The sequence below is a fragment of the Tubulanus polymorphus genome, chromosome 10 (assembly GCF_964204645.1).
Source record: "Tubulanus polymorphus chromosome 10, tnTubPoly1.2, whole genome shotgun sequence".
NCBI classification, from domain to species: domain Eukaryota; kingdom Metazoa; phylum Nemertea; class Palaeonemertea; order Tubulaniformes; family Tubulanidae; genus Tubulanus; species Tubulanus polymorphus.
The window spans coordinates 13,683,661-13,702,576 of NC_134034.1; the positions used below are offsets into that span (position 1 = coordinate 13,683,661).

The 18,916-nt window shown below is 38.9% G+C and overlaps 2 protein-coding genes across 6 annotated transcripts; one reads left to right on the plus strand and one right to left on the minus strand.

The window, feature by feature from the left end:
* Window positions 1-296: 296 nt before the first annotated feature.
* LOC141911807 (cilia- and flagella-associated protein 221-like) lies at window positions 297-8,769 on the minus strand. Its single transcript, XM_074802860.1, has 20 exons — window positions 8,635-8,769; window positions 7,845-8,159; window positions 7,353-7,531; window positions 6,699-6,794; window positions 6,503-6,603; window positions 6,233-6,339; window positions 5,735-5,891; window positions 5,310-5,442; window positions 4,750-4,908; window positions 4,195-4,347; window positions 3,687-3,776; window positions 3,229-3,418; window positions 2,722-2,846; window positions 2,450-2,638; window positions 2,005-2,190; window positions 1,700-1,849; window positions 1,349-1,548; window positions 1,023-1,121; window positions 794-865; window positions 297-706 (listed from the first exon to the last, which is right to left on the minus strand). The coding sequence occupies exons 2-20, from the start codon at window positions 8,098-8,100 to the stop codon at window positions 580-582; spliced, it is 2,769 nt and encodes a 922-aa protein (XP_074658961.1). The 5' UTR covers window positions 8,101-8,159; window positions 8,635-8,769; the 3' UTR covers window positions 297-579.
* Window positions 8,770-9,179: 410 nt separating this feature from the next.
* On the plus strand, window positions 9,180-18,413 carry LOC141911732 (all-trans-retinol 13,14-reductase-like). 5 transcript variants are annotated; one of them, XM_074802752.1, is made up of 14 exons: window positions 9,180-9,210; window positions 9,525-9,696; window positions 9,976-10,207; window positions 10,505-10,687; window positions 11,521-11,630; window positions 11,764-11,895; window positions 12,071-12,272; window positions 12,504-12,701; window positions 13,075-13,194; window positions 13,414-13,540; window positions 14,049-14,179; window positions 15,498-15,664; window positions 16,253-16,412; window positions 17,086-18,413. In XM_074802752.1, the coding sequence occupies exons 3-14, from the start codon at window positions 10,000-10,002 to the stop codon at window positions 17,229-17,231; spliced, it is 1,884 nt and encodes a 627-aa protein (XP_074658853.1). In that variant the 5' UTR covers window positions 9,180-9,210; window positions 9,525-9,696; window positions 9,976-9,999; the 3' UTR covers window positions 17,232-18,413. The 5 variants fall into 5 exon arrangements, with proteins under 5 accessions (XP_074658853.1, XP_074658856.1, XP_074658852.1 ...); XM_074802751.1 differs by lacking the exon at window positions 9,180-9,210 and adding an exon at window positions 9,362-9,451 and having other exon boundaries at window positions 9,530-9,696; XM_074802755.1 differs by lacking the exon at window positions 9,525-9,696 and having other exon boundaries at window positions 9,190-9,210.
* Window positions 18,414-18,916: the final 503 nt, after the last annotated feature.

Sequence of the window (18,916 nt, forward strand, 5' to 3'; positions counted from 1 at the left end):
GACGAAATATTCACACGGTTTTCTTCACTGAAGAGTTTCTCAGATTCTCAACTCGGCGACAGTAACAGTCCATTATATATACCTACATAACGGCATCCGTGCAAAGCTACGGGTGTTTGAAGAAATCAAGGTCGAATGGTTCCCAATTGAGAGATTGGCATTTGCCCATCAAAGAAACACATCCAAAAACTGACTCAAAAAGGCTTTTTTTAACAACTTTATCACAATATATTTAAGATAATCATTTCATTATAATCTAACATTATATATAAGTTTTTATACTAAATGAAACACGTGGACGGAACGAAGTCGTCATAAATCACAATTCTTATTTTTAGATGAAAAATATAGACATTAATATCGAGGAATGTATTAAACTTTTTCTTTGCTTACAGATTTATTTTCGACATAAAATGTCTTTAAATAAACTGGGCACATACAATTTCGAGGGACAGTCTCATAAATAGCAAAGCGCCCTGAAAACGTATCGTTAACTCTACTCTACAAGACGAGAGGAGGAGAACGCAGTGATTTAATCATTCAATTTTGAAAAATAAGTTCAATGAACAAAATACGTGTTTATTTCAGTAAAAGGTCCTTGTTCACTGTCAGTCCTGACATGTGTTTAATCCGCGATTTTATTTTCTGACCGAGTCGATCGTATTTCTTGTTCAGGAAAAAGTCCAATTCTTGTTCGCGTTTTTCTCTGCGGAAAGAAATCGAAAATCGATGTTATTTTTGTGTTTTTCGAAAATTCATATTTAGTGGTGAAGAGTTAAGGGGTTAAACGTACCTGGGAACCGGGCCGGTCGCCGATACCGGGATATTCGTAGCCGGCATCTTATTTCCAAATGGAAACATATCCCTAGAAAAACAACACACAAGAGGGGTTTTTAGGGTTAGTTTTCCAATTGCATGCACAGAGTTTCAAGGTTCTGATTGGGTCAGAACATCAGTACTGAACTCATTTCAACTCAAACTCACAACTGTTGAACCCGTTCCTAATAGAGGGCGATACTTACTCTTTGGGTTTTTCCGTAGAAGTTTCGGCGTCAATGTCGACCAATGAAAATTGTGCGTTTACCATTTGCGGCGTTAACATCACCTTACCCTCAGTATCTCTACAAATATACATAAGAAACAAACTTTCTTTATAATGATACAAGGGAATTATATCTACCTGGAAAATTTGTACATGTTAAGATAACACACATACAATAGATGCAATGTGTCCGTCTACTGAAGACTAACTTATCTCTTAGATTGTCGAACTAATCACATGTATATGTAACATGTAAGACAACATGCACATGTAAGATGTAACCAGTGTTGTCTGCTCGATACTTACTCGTCATCTTCGATGATGTTTGTTTTATCGTGTTCTGGTAACCCGTCAAACAGAGCAGGAACAGTGTCCGGTAACAGCTCGCTACTGAACGGGTTCGACCAGCGAGCCATCCACACGTTCGTTAAGGTCGGCGTGTTCGCCAACGATGTCAGACCCTGAGACGGAAACTTCTTCCACGTCATTAAACCTTTTACAACATCCTGAAAGCAAAACACATTTCATGAGATGCCGTAACATCAACTTGGTATAGGGCCACAACACTCCATGATTCTCAACTCGGTGAAATATTTACAGCAGTCTCAACACGCTACCGAGTTCCCTGATTCTCAATTCAGTGAAATATCTACTTACGTCCTTATCGAGGAATTGTTTCTGCGTTGATGAATGAGGACTATCTTTATTTTGACAGGTATAACGTGGTATAGGACACAAGTGATAATCGGGATCAGTTTCAGCGTACGGTAGAGGTGGCTGGTAGACTTGTAAACCAGGCTCGGGATTCTGTAAATAAGTCAATCAACTTTCAGGATTGATTCAATAATACAGTTGTGCAGTGAAAATTACTAATTTTACAATTACTTTAACTCTACAGTCAAAATTAGTCCATTTCCAATTTCTTGCACTTTTAGTTGGACTCGTTTCATGAAAGAACTTACAAAAATATGTAAAGGTGGATATTTGATTGATTTGAATAGTGATTCGGGTGGTTTTAACGCAGTCAGTGATTCCTCCTCGGCGCCGCCCTCTAAGTCTTCCAGACGTAGGTCACCCTCGATTGTTTCATCGGCGAACTCAACCGGTAATAGGGACGGCATTGTGGCCGGCAAATTGATAACTTCATCCTGGAAAATGAACAAAATCAAACAATCACTAGTCATGATATGAAATGATACGGCCAAGTTCCGCTGCCACAGTAGTGGTAGTCTACACTAGTGACACCTGGTGGATCCTCACTTGCAACAAGTTGAATCCTCTATTGCCGCAGTAGTTGATGTCCTACTGCACACTAGTGACACCTGGTGGATCTCAACTTGCCACATTAGCGTTATTAACCCAAAAACAAATGGCAAAATTGTTGAGAATTAAGCGCGTAATATTTACCTCAGCTCCGGTACGTAATGGTTTAGCGAGATTCGGTGGCACGTAACCGCTGGCAACTTCGTGTACATCGAATGCGTGGTAACCGTGCAGCTTGTATTGTTGCGGTACTTTCAGGTTGAAATACGGAACCTTCTTTTTCACGTCGACGATCGTCGGATCGACGGGGATTTTATCTAAAGCGTCCGGTGCCTGAAAAATGTTCAAACAAATATGTGCAGGTACAAGGGCATAAATCATGGATTTCTGCAAATATTTGTTGAAGGTTTATTTACCATGTCATCTTTAACATTAGGAGGCACGTAGGTAGGAAATGTGACCGATTTGACTTTCTCCGCGGATAAAACTGTATCTATTTCATCTCCTTTTTCCGCGTCTTCTTTTTCTTGTAAAATTCGACCTTCAAAATTCAGAAATCCTAACATTTCAATCTAAAGCAATGATCTAAAACTCGATGCGTTTATGACTTCCATTTTGGCTCAATGATGTCATCCACTTCCCAGTTTTAGTCACAGTGACTTCAACGTTTAAATTTCTTGGTCTTCGTACACGCAACCTTAACAATTGAATGTCCCTGACAACAAGATTCAACAATATTTCTGTCTAAATGACGTTTAATCGATGTTTCAGTCACAGTGACTTCAACGATGAAAATTCTAAGCCTAAGTGGCTACAATGAGTCGATATTTCAGTCTAAATGACTCAATATATTGATGACTTCATTCAGCGTTTCAGTTTTATCAATCGCAACAATTCAACGTCTCAAGGTCTACAGAACTTACTCGGTGAAACGTATGGATTTTTACTGTTTTTACACTCATCGACGAGTGGTTTCAATAACGACAGTTTGTAGTCGATTCTCTGACGAAGCACGATTTTGCGGGCGACCTGTGCGAACCGGTTCAACGCGTAGTATCTCACCGCCCACGAGTCGTTACTATACATATCAAACTTTGTGTCTTCTTTCGCCAACTAGAAAAGAAAGATTCAAAATTTGAACCATTTCGGTTTCACTGATGACCAATTCTTACCTTCATGAGCGGGATATACAATTTTTTGAAAATTCTATTGCGTAAAATTGTATCTACACTGCAGTGCGGTGTATTGTAAATAACTGATTTTTAGCAATCTTTTAAAGTTTAAATCTCAAATTCTATCTGCACGAAAACAAATCTCAAGGCCGGGAGTTTTACTCAAAATGTTTAACCATGAAGTACCAGTGCTGTCCTCTAAAGCTTACCTCGCTCGCATCCCTCATCGTTTTGCGGTAACTCGATTCAGTTTTCACTCTTTCGAGTTCAACATCAACGAGAGGATCGCCCCGATTATACTGAAAGAAAAACCACAAATAACCTACATCTTTAATATGATAAAACCCACTATATACGGATAAACAGTTAAAAAATTGACGTTTCCATCTCACATTCGAGATCATCGTCAGGTTCGAATCTAAATCCGTATCGTGGAGACTGAAATCATAATGATTCTCTTCATTGTTTACAGCAGCCTCACTGTCGACTGAATTGTTTTTGAGGAAATTTCAAAATACAGCCCCCTAAATCCACCAATGATTTCATCGAATTGACTACCAGGGATTTGATGATGTCATAAGGGATTTAGCATCTTAAACAGAAGGGTCTACTGGCTGGATATGAATATGCCATTTATACTTCTCAATTTCTTATATTGTCGAGAGTAGGATTACTTTGGGCCCCATACTGTCTGAAAGCGCCCCCTGGTGTTCATACCTTGTAATCGCTCCACGCCTGTTTTCTCGTTTCTAACACGTCTGTTCGCTCGTTCGTCGTCATTCCCTCGTCGCCGACCTTGACCTGCCAGCGCAGCTGATTCTGACGCTCTTCGTAGACGTCTTGACGAACCGCGTGTTCAAACATCGCTTCCTGCAACAATAATGGATGTTATTCTTCATCAGACGTCATTTTTGAACAGGAAATTTTTGGAGAAGTTACAACAGGATGGACACTTTTATATGGTTTGAATTCCCCTGTCTTTTCCCTGACATGCACGTAATTTTTTCATGACTTGATCCGCTCCAAATTCAATCAATTAACACAGTTAGACACAAAGACGGAGACTGTTGGTAAGTAGCCACCCTGAGTTTTCGAGCAGACTATCTTTTTCAACAGTTATTATTTTCTCAAAATCTTCAAACTCCAGCATTTTAGGGTAAGGATAAGTCAGCACTTAAAGAGTAAAGCTTAATTTTTTCACTTACTGAACCCAGGAGTCAAAGATGAAGCAAAAAACTGTATAACTAAGTGCTGTTTTCGAACGCGACATACCTTCATTTGTCTCGTGGATGCCGTCGACCCACGTTTCGTGTGAATTGCTTCTCTCATATCTTTAGCTCGTAATTTCCCCGGTTCCTGATTCAGCACGCACGCCACCGCGTACGGTGTGTTCAAATCTACCGGAAACGAAATCCCCGACTTTTCCATCACCTTCAGATAAAAACATAACCAGAATAGAGACGTTGTTAAGATTGAAGAAGGGTAGTAGCAACCACCAGAAATGACAAGAGAAATCCCACAATAACGAAGCCAAGATTTAAAAGTACGCCTGATGATGGTTACAGTTGTTAGCCGAAACGTCGCTCCTCAAATATAATCATTCTGATATAGAATTTTTCAATCTTGGCTTCGTTATTGTGGGATTTCTCTCGTCATCATCATACACGGATATTGTGTATCTTCTCGTCTAATCACCAGAAATATTTCCAATTCTAAATAAACTTTTTAGAATTGTTCATATATTGTGGGATTCTTACTCATCAAGTCTTATCACGGATATTGCCATTCTCAACTGATTCAGCTTTAATTTCTGTTTGTATGAGTGTACAAACCTTTGTAAATCCGGAAGCTTCTTGCGAGGAAGGTTTTATTTTTCTCTTTGTTCTCGAACGACCGATTGGAGACACATTGACCGGATCTAAAACCGTTTCGTTCAGTTCCGGATACGACTGCATCGATATTTCCCTGTTGAATAAACACATACATGTGACATGAACATTTTGTATAAACAGGCACATGTCATACAAACTTGCACATGTTACATCGAGGCACATTTTATTCAAGCATGATGTTTTATTCAAATTGGCAATGTCTTTTACATGAACACATTCGAAGTGCATGTTACAATAAACAGTCAGGGTCCAGTTCCACAGTTCTGAGTTATGATTTAACTCTGAGATAACTCATTGAAAATGAACTAACTCTAACTCAAACTCTAACTCAGAACTGTGGAACTGGGTCCAGGTATTTTACTTACTTGAGTAATCCAGGAGTACTGTTACCGCTGACTACGCAGACCATCGGTTTAGAATTAAACTGTGAAGTTGTCACTTGCATTTTCATGACGGAAGTTGAAAATTCGGAAGGCGAAAAAGTAACGTTTATATCGACTGCTTCGTACGGTCGAATCGTACCTGTCAAATAGATGAAACATGTCTCACAGCTGAACATGTACCTGTGAATTCACATGAACATGTTTAATGGCTGCACATGTACCTGTGAATTCACATGAACATGTTTAATAGCTGAACATGTACCTGTGAATTCACATGAACATGTTTAATAGCTGAACATGTACCTGTGAATTTACATGAACATGTTTAATAGCTGCACATGTACCTGTGAATTCACATGAACATGTTTAATAGCTGCACATGTACCTGTGAATTCACATGAACATGTTAAATGGCTGCACATGTACCTGTGAATTCACATGAACATGTTTAATGGCTGTACATGTAAAAGTTCAACTTACCAGCCATTGGTTCGACAGTAAATGCAGGATGAGGCTGTAATATCGATATTTGATATTCAAACTCAATGGGAGCATTGTCTGAACGTAGCTGAACCGTACGAGTCGCACTGAAAAACAGAGAACAAATACATTCATTCAAATTAAACAGAAATAGTTTTCTGGAGCAAACAATCCGATATCAACATTATGAAACATTAGAAGTTCTTGTTATAAGGCACTTTGATTGATTCTAAATACAACTTGCAACTGGCCTACACTTATCAAACTCACCTCTGACCAACTGGAATAGAATTAAAATCTAACTGTCGCGGAAAATCGGCCATGTTCATCGTGGGATAAGCGTGAATAGGAATCACGAGGTTGTCATCTCCCTAAACAATAGAAATAGAAGATGAAAATCGGAATTATCGTGTTAAAGAAATAGTTTATACTAGAAAAACTCGCTTTTTTTAAACGTTTTTCATACCTGACAATGAATACGAATACAATCGTAGTAATACCTCCATTCATCGGGATTGAACTCGACGATGCAGTCTAGAGTTAAACCCGGCACTAATCTTTCCTGTTTCGATTGAGAAAAACAGAAAAAAACTTATAAATCATCAACTAAAGTAAACCATACCGATAATATACAACATGAGGCATAGATACTATATGACTAAAGCGGTACATCTGCTTCTAAGGGAAGGGGTTTAAATATATGACTAAAGCTTCTCATTTCAGAATCTATACACATTAACCCTTTCAGTGCGGTGTATTAATCAGTGATAGATTTTGCCAGTACACCGCGGTGTATTGATGTAATTAGTAATTATCTCTCTTGAAGATGGCAGCACCTGTCAAACATAGTGAAATACTAGTAATTAACGATACACCGCGCCGTGGTGTAGACGCACTATAGTGGTATTCCCGTTATTCAAAACACTAGGGTGGAATTTTTAGAAATTTTCAAATTATCTCCAGCACTTTAGGGTATTGATTAGTCAGCACTGAAAGGGTTAATACAAAACAATGTACCAAATTGGGCCTTTAAATCATGTGTGGTGGTCAATCATTGTAAACTAATGTAAATGTGGTTTCGGATGTTACTCTAGTTTATTTCAATGTGATGTCGACTTACATTTTTCGTGTATTTGATGTTGAAATATTTAGTTTGCGGTGGAATTATGTGATATCGTTGAACTTCCGTAGAAACGTTCGCTAGGCGTAATTCTAAATTGTTCGTTCGTCCGACCTCGAAGTGTAAAACGGAAGGTCGCGCTTGTACCACCGAGTTCTGAGCGACTTTCGAATATATTTCTACAACGGAAACAAAGAGAATAATGTTACAAATACAGCAACCTAGTATCATGGTATTTAAACACTGGTTGAAATTAAACAACCTTTCAGCAACTGAATCCTTTACCATGGCATTCAAACACAAATCCCTTATTTAATGATTAAAGTTGGTAAACCATTCTGAGCACATCTAGTGGATACTCGATGAAAATTGAAATGCTGAATACTGAATAGCATTGAGCTGACTGTATACAGAATATACCCCTGAATAAAAAATAAACCGCCGAAACTTTCTAAATCCCTGGTCCAGTTTCATGATCCCGTTACAACTTACTTGTTTCTAACAGATGATTTGGTACGAGTTCCGGCCCGTGTTTTCGCGGAGCTATCAGCTGCATAGTCGTTATATCAAAACTACGTCTGCCCGTCGACGCCGTTTGTTTCTGAGATCGCGAACTCAAAACCAACAATTCATCCTCCCTCTCATCTTCGCCTTTCATCATCGGTATTTTGAAACTGTTCGTTAGCGGACCCGCGTTACCGCTGCCGAACCCGGCCGATATCGGTTGTACGGGTTTCACGGCCGCCATTTTGTTTCTGTTGCGTTTTTTCCTGCTTAACCGAGTTCAATTTTCACTACAGTAAAAACCTGAAACGGAGTAAAATAGTAAATTGGACTGATGATAGCGGTCTGTAGTGTTACCCGTAGCCAGCCATCGTTGATATCCATGGATTCGATGAATGTGAGTGGTTGCGTCCCGGAGGTGGGTCTGGGGCCAATTTCAATGAATAATGCCGCAATAGGGACTGTTACATGGTGGCGCGTTGTCGCGAAAGGCAATGATGAAAACACTGGCAAGTGAGGATGAGAAGTATAGCGAACATCACCAAACCATTTAACAATGGAATTTGTGATTGCCGGATGGTTGGTCGTGATCGATGGATGTCTTTCACAGATGCAGATACAGAAGACGTCAGTCTGAGTCAAGTCGAAGAATTATTAGAATCTTTCCGATTCGTCCGGTCAGGTAATCTAAAATCTTGACTTTCTTTCTATCAAAAAAACCGCATCAAGGCCTAATCGAAAACCGTAATTGATCAATCCTTCATTATTTTATCCCCACCTTCCAAATCGATGCGCGATCTTCATTTCGAGGTGAAAACACTAATTATTTTGTTTCTAACGACAACAACATTGCTTCAATCTTTTAGTTCAACTATAAAGTCGACGGCGGCGGCCATATTGTTTATACCAATCACTACCGCTTAGAAATAAGTCCTCGTTGAAAAATAGGTCGTTGATTTTTCATCAGAAAAATACGAAAAAAGTATTTTTGAAGTCGAAAATCCAATAATTACTTCGGTAGAACATAGTGTAATAAAATTTAGGAGTATTTCTACGGGATTGGAGTCGATTCAGCAACTATCGTTAACGCGCATTAATTCAAGCTCGGGCGCTAGGCGACGGATTCAATTCAATTTTCACTTTATTGAACATTTATTTATCAGCAAGGTTTTGTTAATACAAAATGAAACCTCCCAAAAAATCGTAGATTAGAACCATTAAACCCAAAACAATCAATCATTTTTTTTTTTAAATTTGAGTCCCGATTATAAAATCTTTCGTCGTACGACGTAAGTTGTGCACAAGCCGTATCGCATGTCGAATGTCGCGGCCGTGTCGTTTCTTCAAGAAAGAGGTAATGTCCCCGTGCCGTGTGAAATGACAAGCGATATCGCTTTCGTTTTTTATTTTATGACGTCAACTAGAGTTCAACGCGTCCTATCACCTCGTATCTGTTCGTGTCATGAAAAAGCTTATCTTATCTGTCCCAAGGCAAAAGCTTATCACGACACATAGGCAGTCAAACTCGAAGTCCAATTACAATCAGTGTTTATTGCGTCGTCGAGAAATAGAGACGTCGTGAGCATTTGGTCGAGGTATAATTAAATCAGGTTTCAGTTAGTGTTCCAACCGTAATTGCTTTTCTCTATATTTTTTGCTTTTTAAAAGCATAGTTTGTTTGGGTGAGTCGAGAGGTGTTAGTCGTTCCGTCGTTGTTTCCCAGCAGCAGGGATTCGGGGAACCCTAGAACATCGACTGGTATTATTCAGACTAAGTGAGAGACGCCGTCTGTCGTGTCACTCATAGCCTCCTCGTCCCTCTGACTGAACCAGGTTCCTGGGTAGGTCTAATCATATCGTCTATTTCAACTTGCTTCAATTTCAGTCTGCTCAGCTTCATCAGGGCATCCCCCAATTAGGTACAGCCCTTAGGGCTTGGGATGTCCTGCTTGAATGTATAGATTCAGTGACCATGTACACTAGTTATTTATGTTATTATGTATTAAACATTTGAGAAAAATATATTCATTCATTCATGTGACGAGTCCCTAGGCCTATGTATGATTTAGTAGGGCTACCTTCTCAACCTATTGTAACTTTGAAGTTGTTTTTTTTTGTAGGAGGTGTAACGTTCACAAATCAAAATGGGATTAGTAACGAATGTTATTGAGTATTTGATCGCGAACCCGAAGGTAATCCTGGGACTGTTCTGTTTATACGTGTTACTGTTCGCGTTGTCCTTGCTGTTCTCATCGAAGAAACCCGGACCGAATCCGTTCGCCGACAGCACAATTCAGCCGCCCAGACCGAAGGTTTTCGACCAAGCGAAACGCGATCAAGTCCTGAAACAAGGTCAGTCGTTTAACCAGTTTTAAGACACCAAACTGGGTTTCAAAACTCAAAAGGTAAATCCTTTACCTGAGCTCAGTCCCTAGCAATAAATCAACACGCAATCCTCAGTCGTTGATGTCCTACTGCACACTTCTGACACCTGGTGGACCCTCACTTGCCACAAGTGGAATCGTCTATTGCCACAGTAGTTGATGTTCTCATGCTCACTAGCGACACCTGGTGGATCCTCACTTGCCACGTTGATAGTCACTGTATCGTCATTTCGTTCGATTGATTTTCATTTTCTAATATCCGCAGGTTTCTCGATGCGTAAAGTTCCCGATAAACTCGACGCGATAGTTATCGGCAGCGGGATCGGCGGACTGTCGACCGCCGCGTTGCTGTCCCGTGCCGGTAAACGTGTTTTAGTGTTAGAACAACACGACCAAGCCGGCGGCTGCTGCCATACTTACATCGAAAAAGGATTCGAATTCGACGTTGGTAAGGAACTGGATATTTGAAAATATGATTTGTGTTTTGATTTATGTTTTAAGAGTTAAGAAGTCGTCACAGGACTGCAGTGAACTGATGTAAATCTCAGTGTGGAGTTAACAAATGAAACCCATTTTATGAATTATTGTATTTTTTGTTCCTCTGATGATGAGGTTTAGTTTGGACCTCAAACTGTAAAGAAATAAACTGTTTTTACAGAAGTAACTGTGGGTTTCATTTGTTAAGTCGTCACAGTTTGTATCGGTGTGAATATTCTTCAGACCGAGATTTCATCATAGATGATTAAAATCAGTTGTGTTTAAAACAAAAAACAACAACAGTTCAATAATTATCTTCATAATCAGTTCATTTGGCTGAAGGATGAATCATAATGTGATGCTATGTTTTTGATATGCAAAATAGGGCTCCTGGGGCCAGTTGCACAGTCGTGACTTAAGTCCAAAAGTGGTCTTAAATCGTAAGACTGGTCTTAAGTTGTTAGATTGGCTATAGAACTAAGTTGGTCTTAGACTGGTCTTAAGTCTAAGCCATAACTATGCAACTGGCCCCTGGGGCCGGTTCCATAGTCATGGCTTAGACTTAAGACCAGTCTAAGACTTTCTCAGTTCTATAGCTAATCTAACAGCTTAAGACCAGTCTTAAGATTTAAGACCACTTTTGGACTTAAGTCCTGACTATGGAACCAGCCCCAGGAATATTCACACTGAGTTGAGAAATTGAGACTTTTCCAAAATGTATTACAGCAAAATTCCCAAAGTTTATTGGTTTAAGTAGGAGTCTATTGTATTTGTGTATTAAATATTTTGTTGTTGTTATTTTAGGAATTCATTACATCGGTGAAATGACTGCAGGAACTCTTACAGATACTCTGATGAAACAGATCACTGACGGACAGCTCGAATGGACTCCATTAAACGATCCTTATGACATTGTATGTTTAAACTATTCTTCCTCAGGATACACTGGCCCTTGTAGACAAATCATGAATTTGAACTTGATGACATCGCGAGAAACCGTTATTACGGGTATCTATGTTACCTGTCTAATTATGACATTGTTTTCAGGTTGCCCTTGGCGATCCGATGAAACCGAGGAAATATATGATACGAGCCGGTCGGAAACAGTTCCGCGATCAGTTAGTGAAAGATTTCCCCGAAGAGCAAATCGCAATCGATCGATACATGAAATTTCTAGCCGTAAGTAAAATGTTATAGACCTCGAATTTCGTCCCAAATAACACGAGTTTGATACAATTTCATACTGCATAATAATGAACAGATTTCCTGTTGCGCTGAAGTTCGTTGTAACAATGTTTGGGATGCTTGAAACTGAGGTTCCACTTTGTATTGAGCTATCGGGTGAATTTTTTAGGAATCCCGGAAAAGCATCATGGGTAAAATCACGATGAAATTCCTACCGCGTTGGATCGGACGTATTCTGATTAAAACCGGCCTCATACACGCGATGTCAAAGTTCTTCAAATACTCGCAACGAAGTCTGGCTGAAGTTTTAGACGAGTTAACCGACAATCAGGAGCTGAAAGCCGTTCTTGCTTACAGTTTCGGAGACTATGGTAGGTGTAATTCGATGATGATAACAAGCAGAGGGGATCACTTCAATAGGTGTACGATGTCATAGGGGGATTTTATGGGGATCGTTTCAGTAGATCGATGATGTCATAGGGGGATTTTATGGGGATCGTTTCAATAGATGGATGATGTCATAGGGGGATTTGATGGGGATCGTTTCAGTAGATCGATGATGTCATTTGGAATCTAAAAGTGTTTTATTTCCGATGTTACAGGGACACTGCCTCAATACTCGAGTTCTACGATGCACGCGTGCGTTATGAATCACTTCCTCTACGGCGGATACTATCCAGTAGGTGGCGCCAGTGAAATCGCGTACAGTATGATACCCGGTATTGAACGAGGCGGTGGTAAAGTTCTCGTTCGAGCTCCCGTGCAACAGATTCTGTTCAACGAGAAAGGAAAAGCTTACGGTGAATATAGAAATAAATAGAATCTATACCTCGAGACCCGGTTCCACGTGTTGTGAGTTTGACTCTTCGAGGGTCGAAATAGTTCATTTTCAATTCATTTGACTCAAGAGTCGGATTTTGAAAAACTTGTTTAGTAAAAATTCAAAGAAATTCAGAAAATTGTTAATATTACTCATGCAACTGTGGAACTGGAGTTTAGAGTTCTCGAACATAACAGTTTGCTTGCAAGTAGCCCAGATCTGCCCTGATTATTACTCCTCAAGCCACCAGCATCCACCCTGACTATTACAAAATCTACAATCGCCCTGTCATAATACTGGATTGCTGTCAAATCACTAATGTCTCCACGTGACCTTGGTATATTATATTTCAGGTGTACGCATACATAAAAGTTCAGGAGACTTCGATATCTTTGCTCCGCGAATCATTTCAAACGCTGGTTTAATCAACACTTTCACCGGAATGCTACCGAAAGAGATTGCTGTCAAATCAAGTACGTGTTTTTTTTTTCACTTTGAAATTTACGCGGTTGTCGATCTGTAGCCGCACCCCTCTTCTGTGTGGTGAAGGTGTGCTGATAAAATGTCTGGTGTTCGTAGTTCATTTCCAATTGAAAATGAAGACGCGTGTAACAGGCTGTAGGTCAATATCACGCGTGAAATCACGGTTTTGGCGCGGGCGATTTTCTGATGACGTTTTCTTCGTTTCTCAGAATTGATGAAGTTTATTCAAAACAAGCGCGTCGAGTGCGGAGTTGGAGGGTTCTGCGTTTTTGTCGGTTTGAGCGGAAGCAATGAAATGAACGGATTGAAAGCAGAAAACTGTTGGTCTTTCACCGGGTAAGAGGAGAGAATATGGTTTATTTTTGTTTAACCCGTATTTAGATGGTTGACTCTTTCAAATGGCCACTATGAAAATTCAAGCCTTTCAGAAAATGTACTATTCTAGAGTGACTGCTTTTAAAAGTAGCCAATATTGTTGATCTCGAGACTAAAGTAAAGCTGGACGTTCGAACGTAATAGTGGGATAGACATGTTCTTGGATTCAGCAATGAATTTCCATCTTCCCTCGGCAGGGATTCGAACCTGACTGATGGCATCGCTACACTCAGCCACAGCGCAAACCCCTGCCACGCTAGACCGCTTGCGCAGATTTGCTGCACAAATACTTATGACACCAATCAGAGTACTCGTTGTATAACCACTGAGGCAAATTTCCCGAGCAATTATTAATGGAAAAACCCGGGCTAAAATGATTATTTTGGAGGATGGTCAAAGGATAAGTCGTAGTTTTATAATGAAAAAGATTTTACTGTAGATAATTTGTTGTGTTTTCCGTTGTTTTTAGGAATGATTTCGATCGAATTACGGAGGAATTTGTGAATAAATCGTTCGATGAAGCGATGGAAGATGATGTACCATTGTTGTTTACATCGTTTCCGTCTGCTAAAGACCCGACCTGGGACCAACGTTATCCCGGTAAAAAATCATTTCTTGAAATTTAGAATTTCATCTAAACTTTTTGAATACAATACGCTTAACCTTTTCAGTGCTGAAAGTGCTGGAAATAATTTGAAAATTTTTAATAACTTCACCTCAATTCATTGAATTGCAGGCATACCGGTTTATATTATTACATCTACACCATGGTGCGGTGTATCGTAAGTTACTATTATTTCACTAGTTTGACAGGTGCTGCCATCTTTCAAAACAGATAGAAACTAATTACATCAATACACCGTAGTGCGATGTACTAATGTCTATTTATTAATTGATGAGACCTGTTTTTCTGGGATATTTTGCTTACTTTTTGGGGTACATACCTCATTTATGTCTTAACAGAATGCCAAAAATCGCGGACAACAACTGAATATCCGATATATTTCCAGTTCTGTACCAATTAGATGGATTGGCAAAAAGACTCCTTAAGTCCAGTTGAATGAGAGAGAAAATCCTCCATTTTGTCAAATTTCTTGGATTTGAACATTGTTACCATGCCTACGCCACCCTGATTTAGTTGTTGAGACCCCACAAGAAAAATAACTTCATTTTGTAGGCATGGTGACAATGTAAAAATTCAAGAAATTTGACAAAATGGAGGATTTTCTCTCTCATTCAACTGGACTTAAGGAGTCTTTTTGCCAATCCATCTAATTGGTACAGAACTGGAAATATATCAGATATTCAGTTGTTGTCCGCGATTTTTGGCATTCTGTTAAGACATAAATGAGGTATGTATCCCAAAGAGTAAGCAAAATATCCCAGAAAAACAGGTCTCATCAATTAATAAATAGACATTAGCAAAATCTATCACTGATTTATACATTGCACTGAAAGGGTTAAGTAAGTAACAATATACTGTATTATAACAGGCGCGTTTGAAGTTTTGTTGCATCGATCGCGTCCAATCAGTGATAAGGCGAGTGATTCTAAAACGTATAGTCATCCCTGACGATTGTCAAACGCGTTCGAAACTCAACAAAAATCAATTACAGAACTCAATATAAAACTAAATTCAAATGAAAACTAAGTTCAGTTTCTTCTAGGGTTACAAATAAAAAACCCGCAGCAGATTTGTAGAGAAAGTTTATCATTTTAGTTTCTCTGATGATAGGGTTAAGAATTAACCTCTAGACTGTTAGAAAATTAACTTTTTCTGGGTTTTTTTTGTTAACTATACTGAGATTTATATCAGTTCTTCTAGGCTTTACCTTAGTTTCACAGATACCCTTATAAACATCAGGAAATCTACCGTCATTAAAGAGAGATAAGTATGAAGTTATCTGATGCATTACAGATAAATCTACGTGTGCCATTGTAACTGAGGCGCCGTGGGAATGGTTCTCCGAGTGGGAGACAGGACGGGTGAAAAATCGCGGAGAGGAGTATGAAAATAGGAAAATGAAGCTCAAACGTAAAATGTGGGACCAGGTGGTGCAACTGTACCCTCAACTTAAAGATAAGGTAAATCATATATTAGATTATGCCGAAATTTTTGATACTGTCTTTTACTGCGGTAAAGTTGATACTGGTAAAAATTCTACCCCGAGTTGGTGTCAAATACTGAGTAAGAGTTTGTGAAATACAGTAGACTCTGTCTCTTACTGCGGTAAAGTTGAGACTGGTAAAATTCTACCCCGAGTTGCTGTCAAATACTGAGTAAGAGTTTGTGAAATACAGTAGACTCTGTCTCTTACTGCGGTAAAGTTGAGACTGGTAAAATTCTACCCCGAGTTGGTGTCAAATACTGAGTAAGAGTTTGTGAAATACAGTAGACTCTGTCTCTTACTGCGGTAAAGTTGAGACCGGTAAAATTCTACCCCGAGTTGGTGTCAAATACTGAGTAAGAGTTTGTGAAATACAGTAGACTCTGTCTCTTACTGCGGTAAAGTTGAGACTGGTAAAATTCTACCCCGAGTTGGTGTCAAATACTGAGTAAGAGTTTGTGAAATACAGTAAACTCTGTCTCTTACTGCGGTAGAATCTGAATTATACTTAAATTCACATTTATATTACGTCTCTGATCTGAAAAAAACATGTTTTTTTTGACAGGTTGAATATATTGAAGCTGGAACACCAATTACAAACAAATACTACATCGGATCAAACAAAGGAGAAATTTATGGTCTCGATCACACGAGGTCCCGATTTTCACCGGAGGTTGTCATGGAAATGCGACCAAAAACTGATATTCCCGGACTCTATCTATGTGGTACGAAGTTTTTCATATGTTTTTTGGCATTTACTTTTTAGTCCACTTGGAGGCTTTAGACACAAGATGGCCGTGTTGTGGGGTCTTTATATACCATATAAGGTCATGTAGTGTTTATTAGGATCTGAATTATATGACTTTTGGGCTTCTTAATGGTTTGTCATACCTTACCTATTACACTGTCTCATCAGGTTTCATTTGAGGGATGGAAAAATGTTTTTTGAGGAAATTATCAACAGGTTTTAACTTTAAGTTTTGATATTCAATGATTGTTAAGTCACTGGTATAAATCACATCTCCTCGCATGCAATTCGGATTATCTAATTCATTTTCTCTCCCCACCAGGGCGAGTTAGATATTGAAATATATAAGATTTTCCATTTATATTGGTAAAATTTGTAACTCATGACATGTTCTATGAATGTGGCTTAATTCAAGGTAATTCCTTTCTATATATGTTCACCAGGGGGCGTTGAACGGCAATCAGTTGCAAATTTGTAACTCATGACATGTTCTATGATTGTAGTGAGTTCAAGGGTCATTTCTTATAACATCTAAATAGCCTCGAACAATTCGAGCAATTTACCCAGTGTGTCCTTGGACCCCTATAGAGTTTTAATTTTTATGAAGAATAAGATATGAATCGTTTTTTTTCTTTGCGAATGTATTTCAGGTCAAGACGTATTCACTTGTGGATTTTCCGGCGCGATGGTTGGTGGTGTTTTGTGTGCTGCGCAAATTCTCAATCGAAACCTCTTCAATGACTGCATGAAATTCAAAAATCAACTCTACCCGAAAACCAATAAAAAGTCGCAATAATCGGAAACATTGATTTAAATGAGATTATGCTAAAATATGGCAAAATATTTGGCGAGCAAAATGGTTTAATACAAACAGTACAATGTATGAAGCGGTTTATAGAATCTTTCAGAGAATATGGCCACCCCCTCAATTGCCCCCCTCTCTGTGCATGTCAGGGAAAATCGAATCAAATAAAAATGGCCACCCTGATTGTATCGCGGTAAAACAAATCTCACGATAGGGGACAATTAGATAATGTGAAAAGGACTTTAAAAGTCGACAAATTCAATCTTAGGCAAATTTAATTCGGCAAATTTAAATTTGGGATATCGTGGAGGCCGCCATCTTTTGTGAAAGCTTCTGTAGATCAAAATAAAAGCCACGATGTCTATGTGTGGGGGGGGGGGATGTTGATCGTGGAACTAAAAAGTGTTTGCTCATTGAAATTCTACTCGGAATAATTTTGATATTTGATAATCAATATTTCCGCTGAAGAAGGTTGTTAATGTTTGCCAGTGGAAGTTGTCGTAAAGTGGCTGTTTGAGTTACCTAGAGGAAATTTGTTTAGATAATTATTAATTTCAATAATCATTTTTACACTGTAAAGATAGCTGATATTTAATTAACTTATTTAATATATTTAATTTATCGTTTGAAGCTAATTGTAGAACGAACAATGATAGTACAGTACGAAGACCCTCGTTAAGAAGAATCTTGTGGGTTGAGGTGATGTTGTCATATCCAACTCCGGAGCTGGGACATCATGCTGCCGGAATCACCGGTGATCGCCGGAGCTGGGACATCATGCTGCTGGAATCACCGGTTTAACGGAATCGTTTTAACCCGGTTTAACTGTACCTGAAAGTATGTCTGTTATAACTGACATTCAAACTCGCCTGATCGTCGGAGTTCATCATCATCATCATCATTGTTGTTGTTATGTTGACTTCCAAATGAAGACTTTCATTCTCTACACTGAGTGAGTGAATTCACTAAGAAATACAAAATTTGGACTGAAAAATAGTGGCAACAACTTGGGCCACGTTTCTGATGACGATTTAAGCGAGTTTGACTGTAGTAAGGGTATCATTAGATTATTCATTTTTCTCATTTGCTTGTTCAATGAATTCATGTTTGGTGGTGTTTTCATCAATCGATGTAAAATCATGTTATTAATTGAATAAATGATAATACTCACAATCTTGTATTTGACCTAATATTAATGATGATCTTGTTTTGATTTGAGCTGTGGATCCAGTTTCTAAAATTGTGTGGGGTTTGATATGTCTCTTGCTCCAGTTCCACAGTTATGTGGATTTAATTTTGATTATGGATTCAGTTCCACAGTTTTGGGGTTTAATTTGACTCTGGACTCAGTTCCACAGTTATGTGGGTTTAATTTGACTCTGGACTCAGTTCCACAGTTGTGTGGGTTTAATTTGACTCTGGATCCAGTTCCACAGTTGTGTGGGTTTAATTTGACTCTGGATCCAGTTCCACAGTTGTGCGGGTTTAATGTAACTGGAACTTTTCCCATGTAGAATTTCAGGGGGAGGGTGTACGCACCCCCCTAGGACCCGCCTCTGATAGATACGTTATGCCGACAATTCCTGGAAAAAATACGCAAAGATAAGAATCCGTATTAACAAACAAAAAAAAAAAATCTTTTGAAAATGTCTCGCGTTCCCTTTCATCTGGAATAT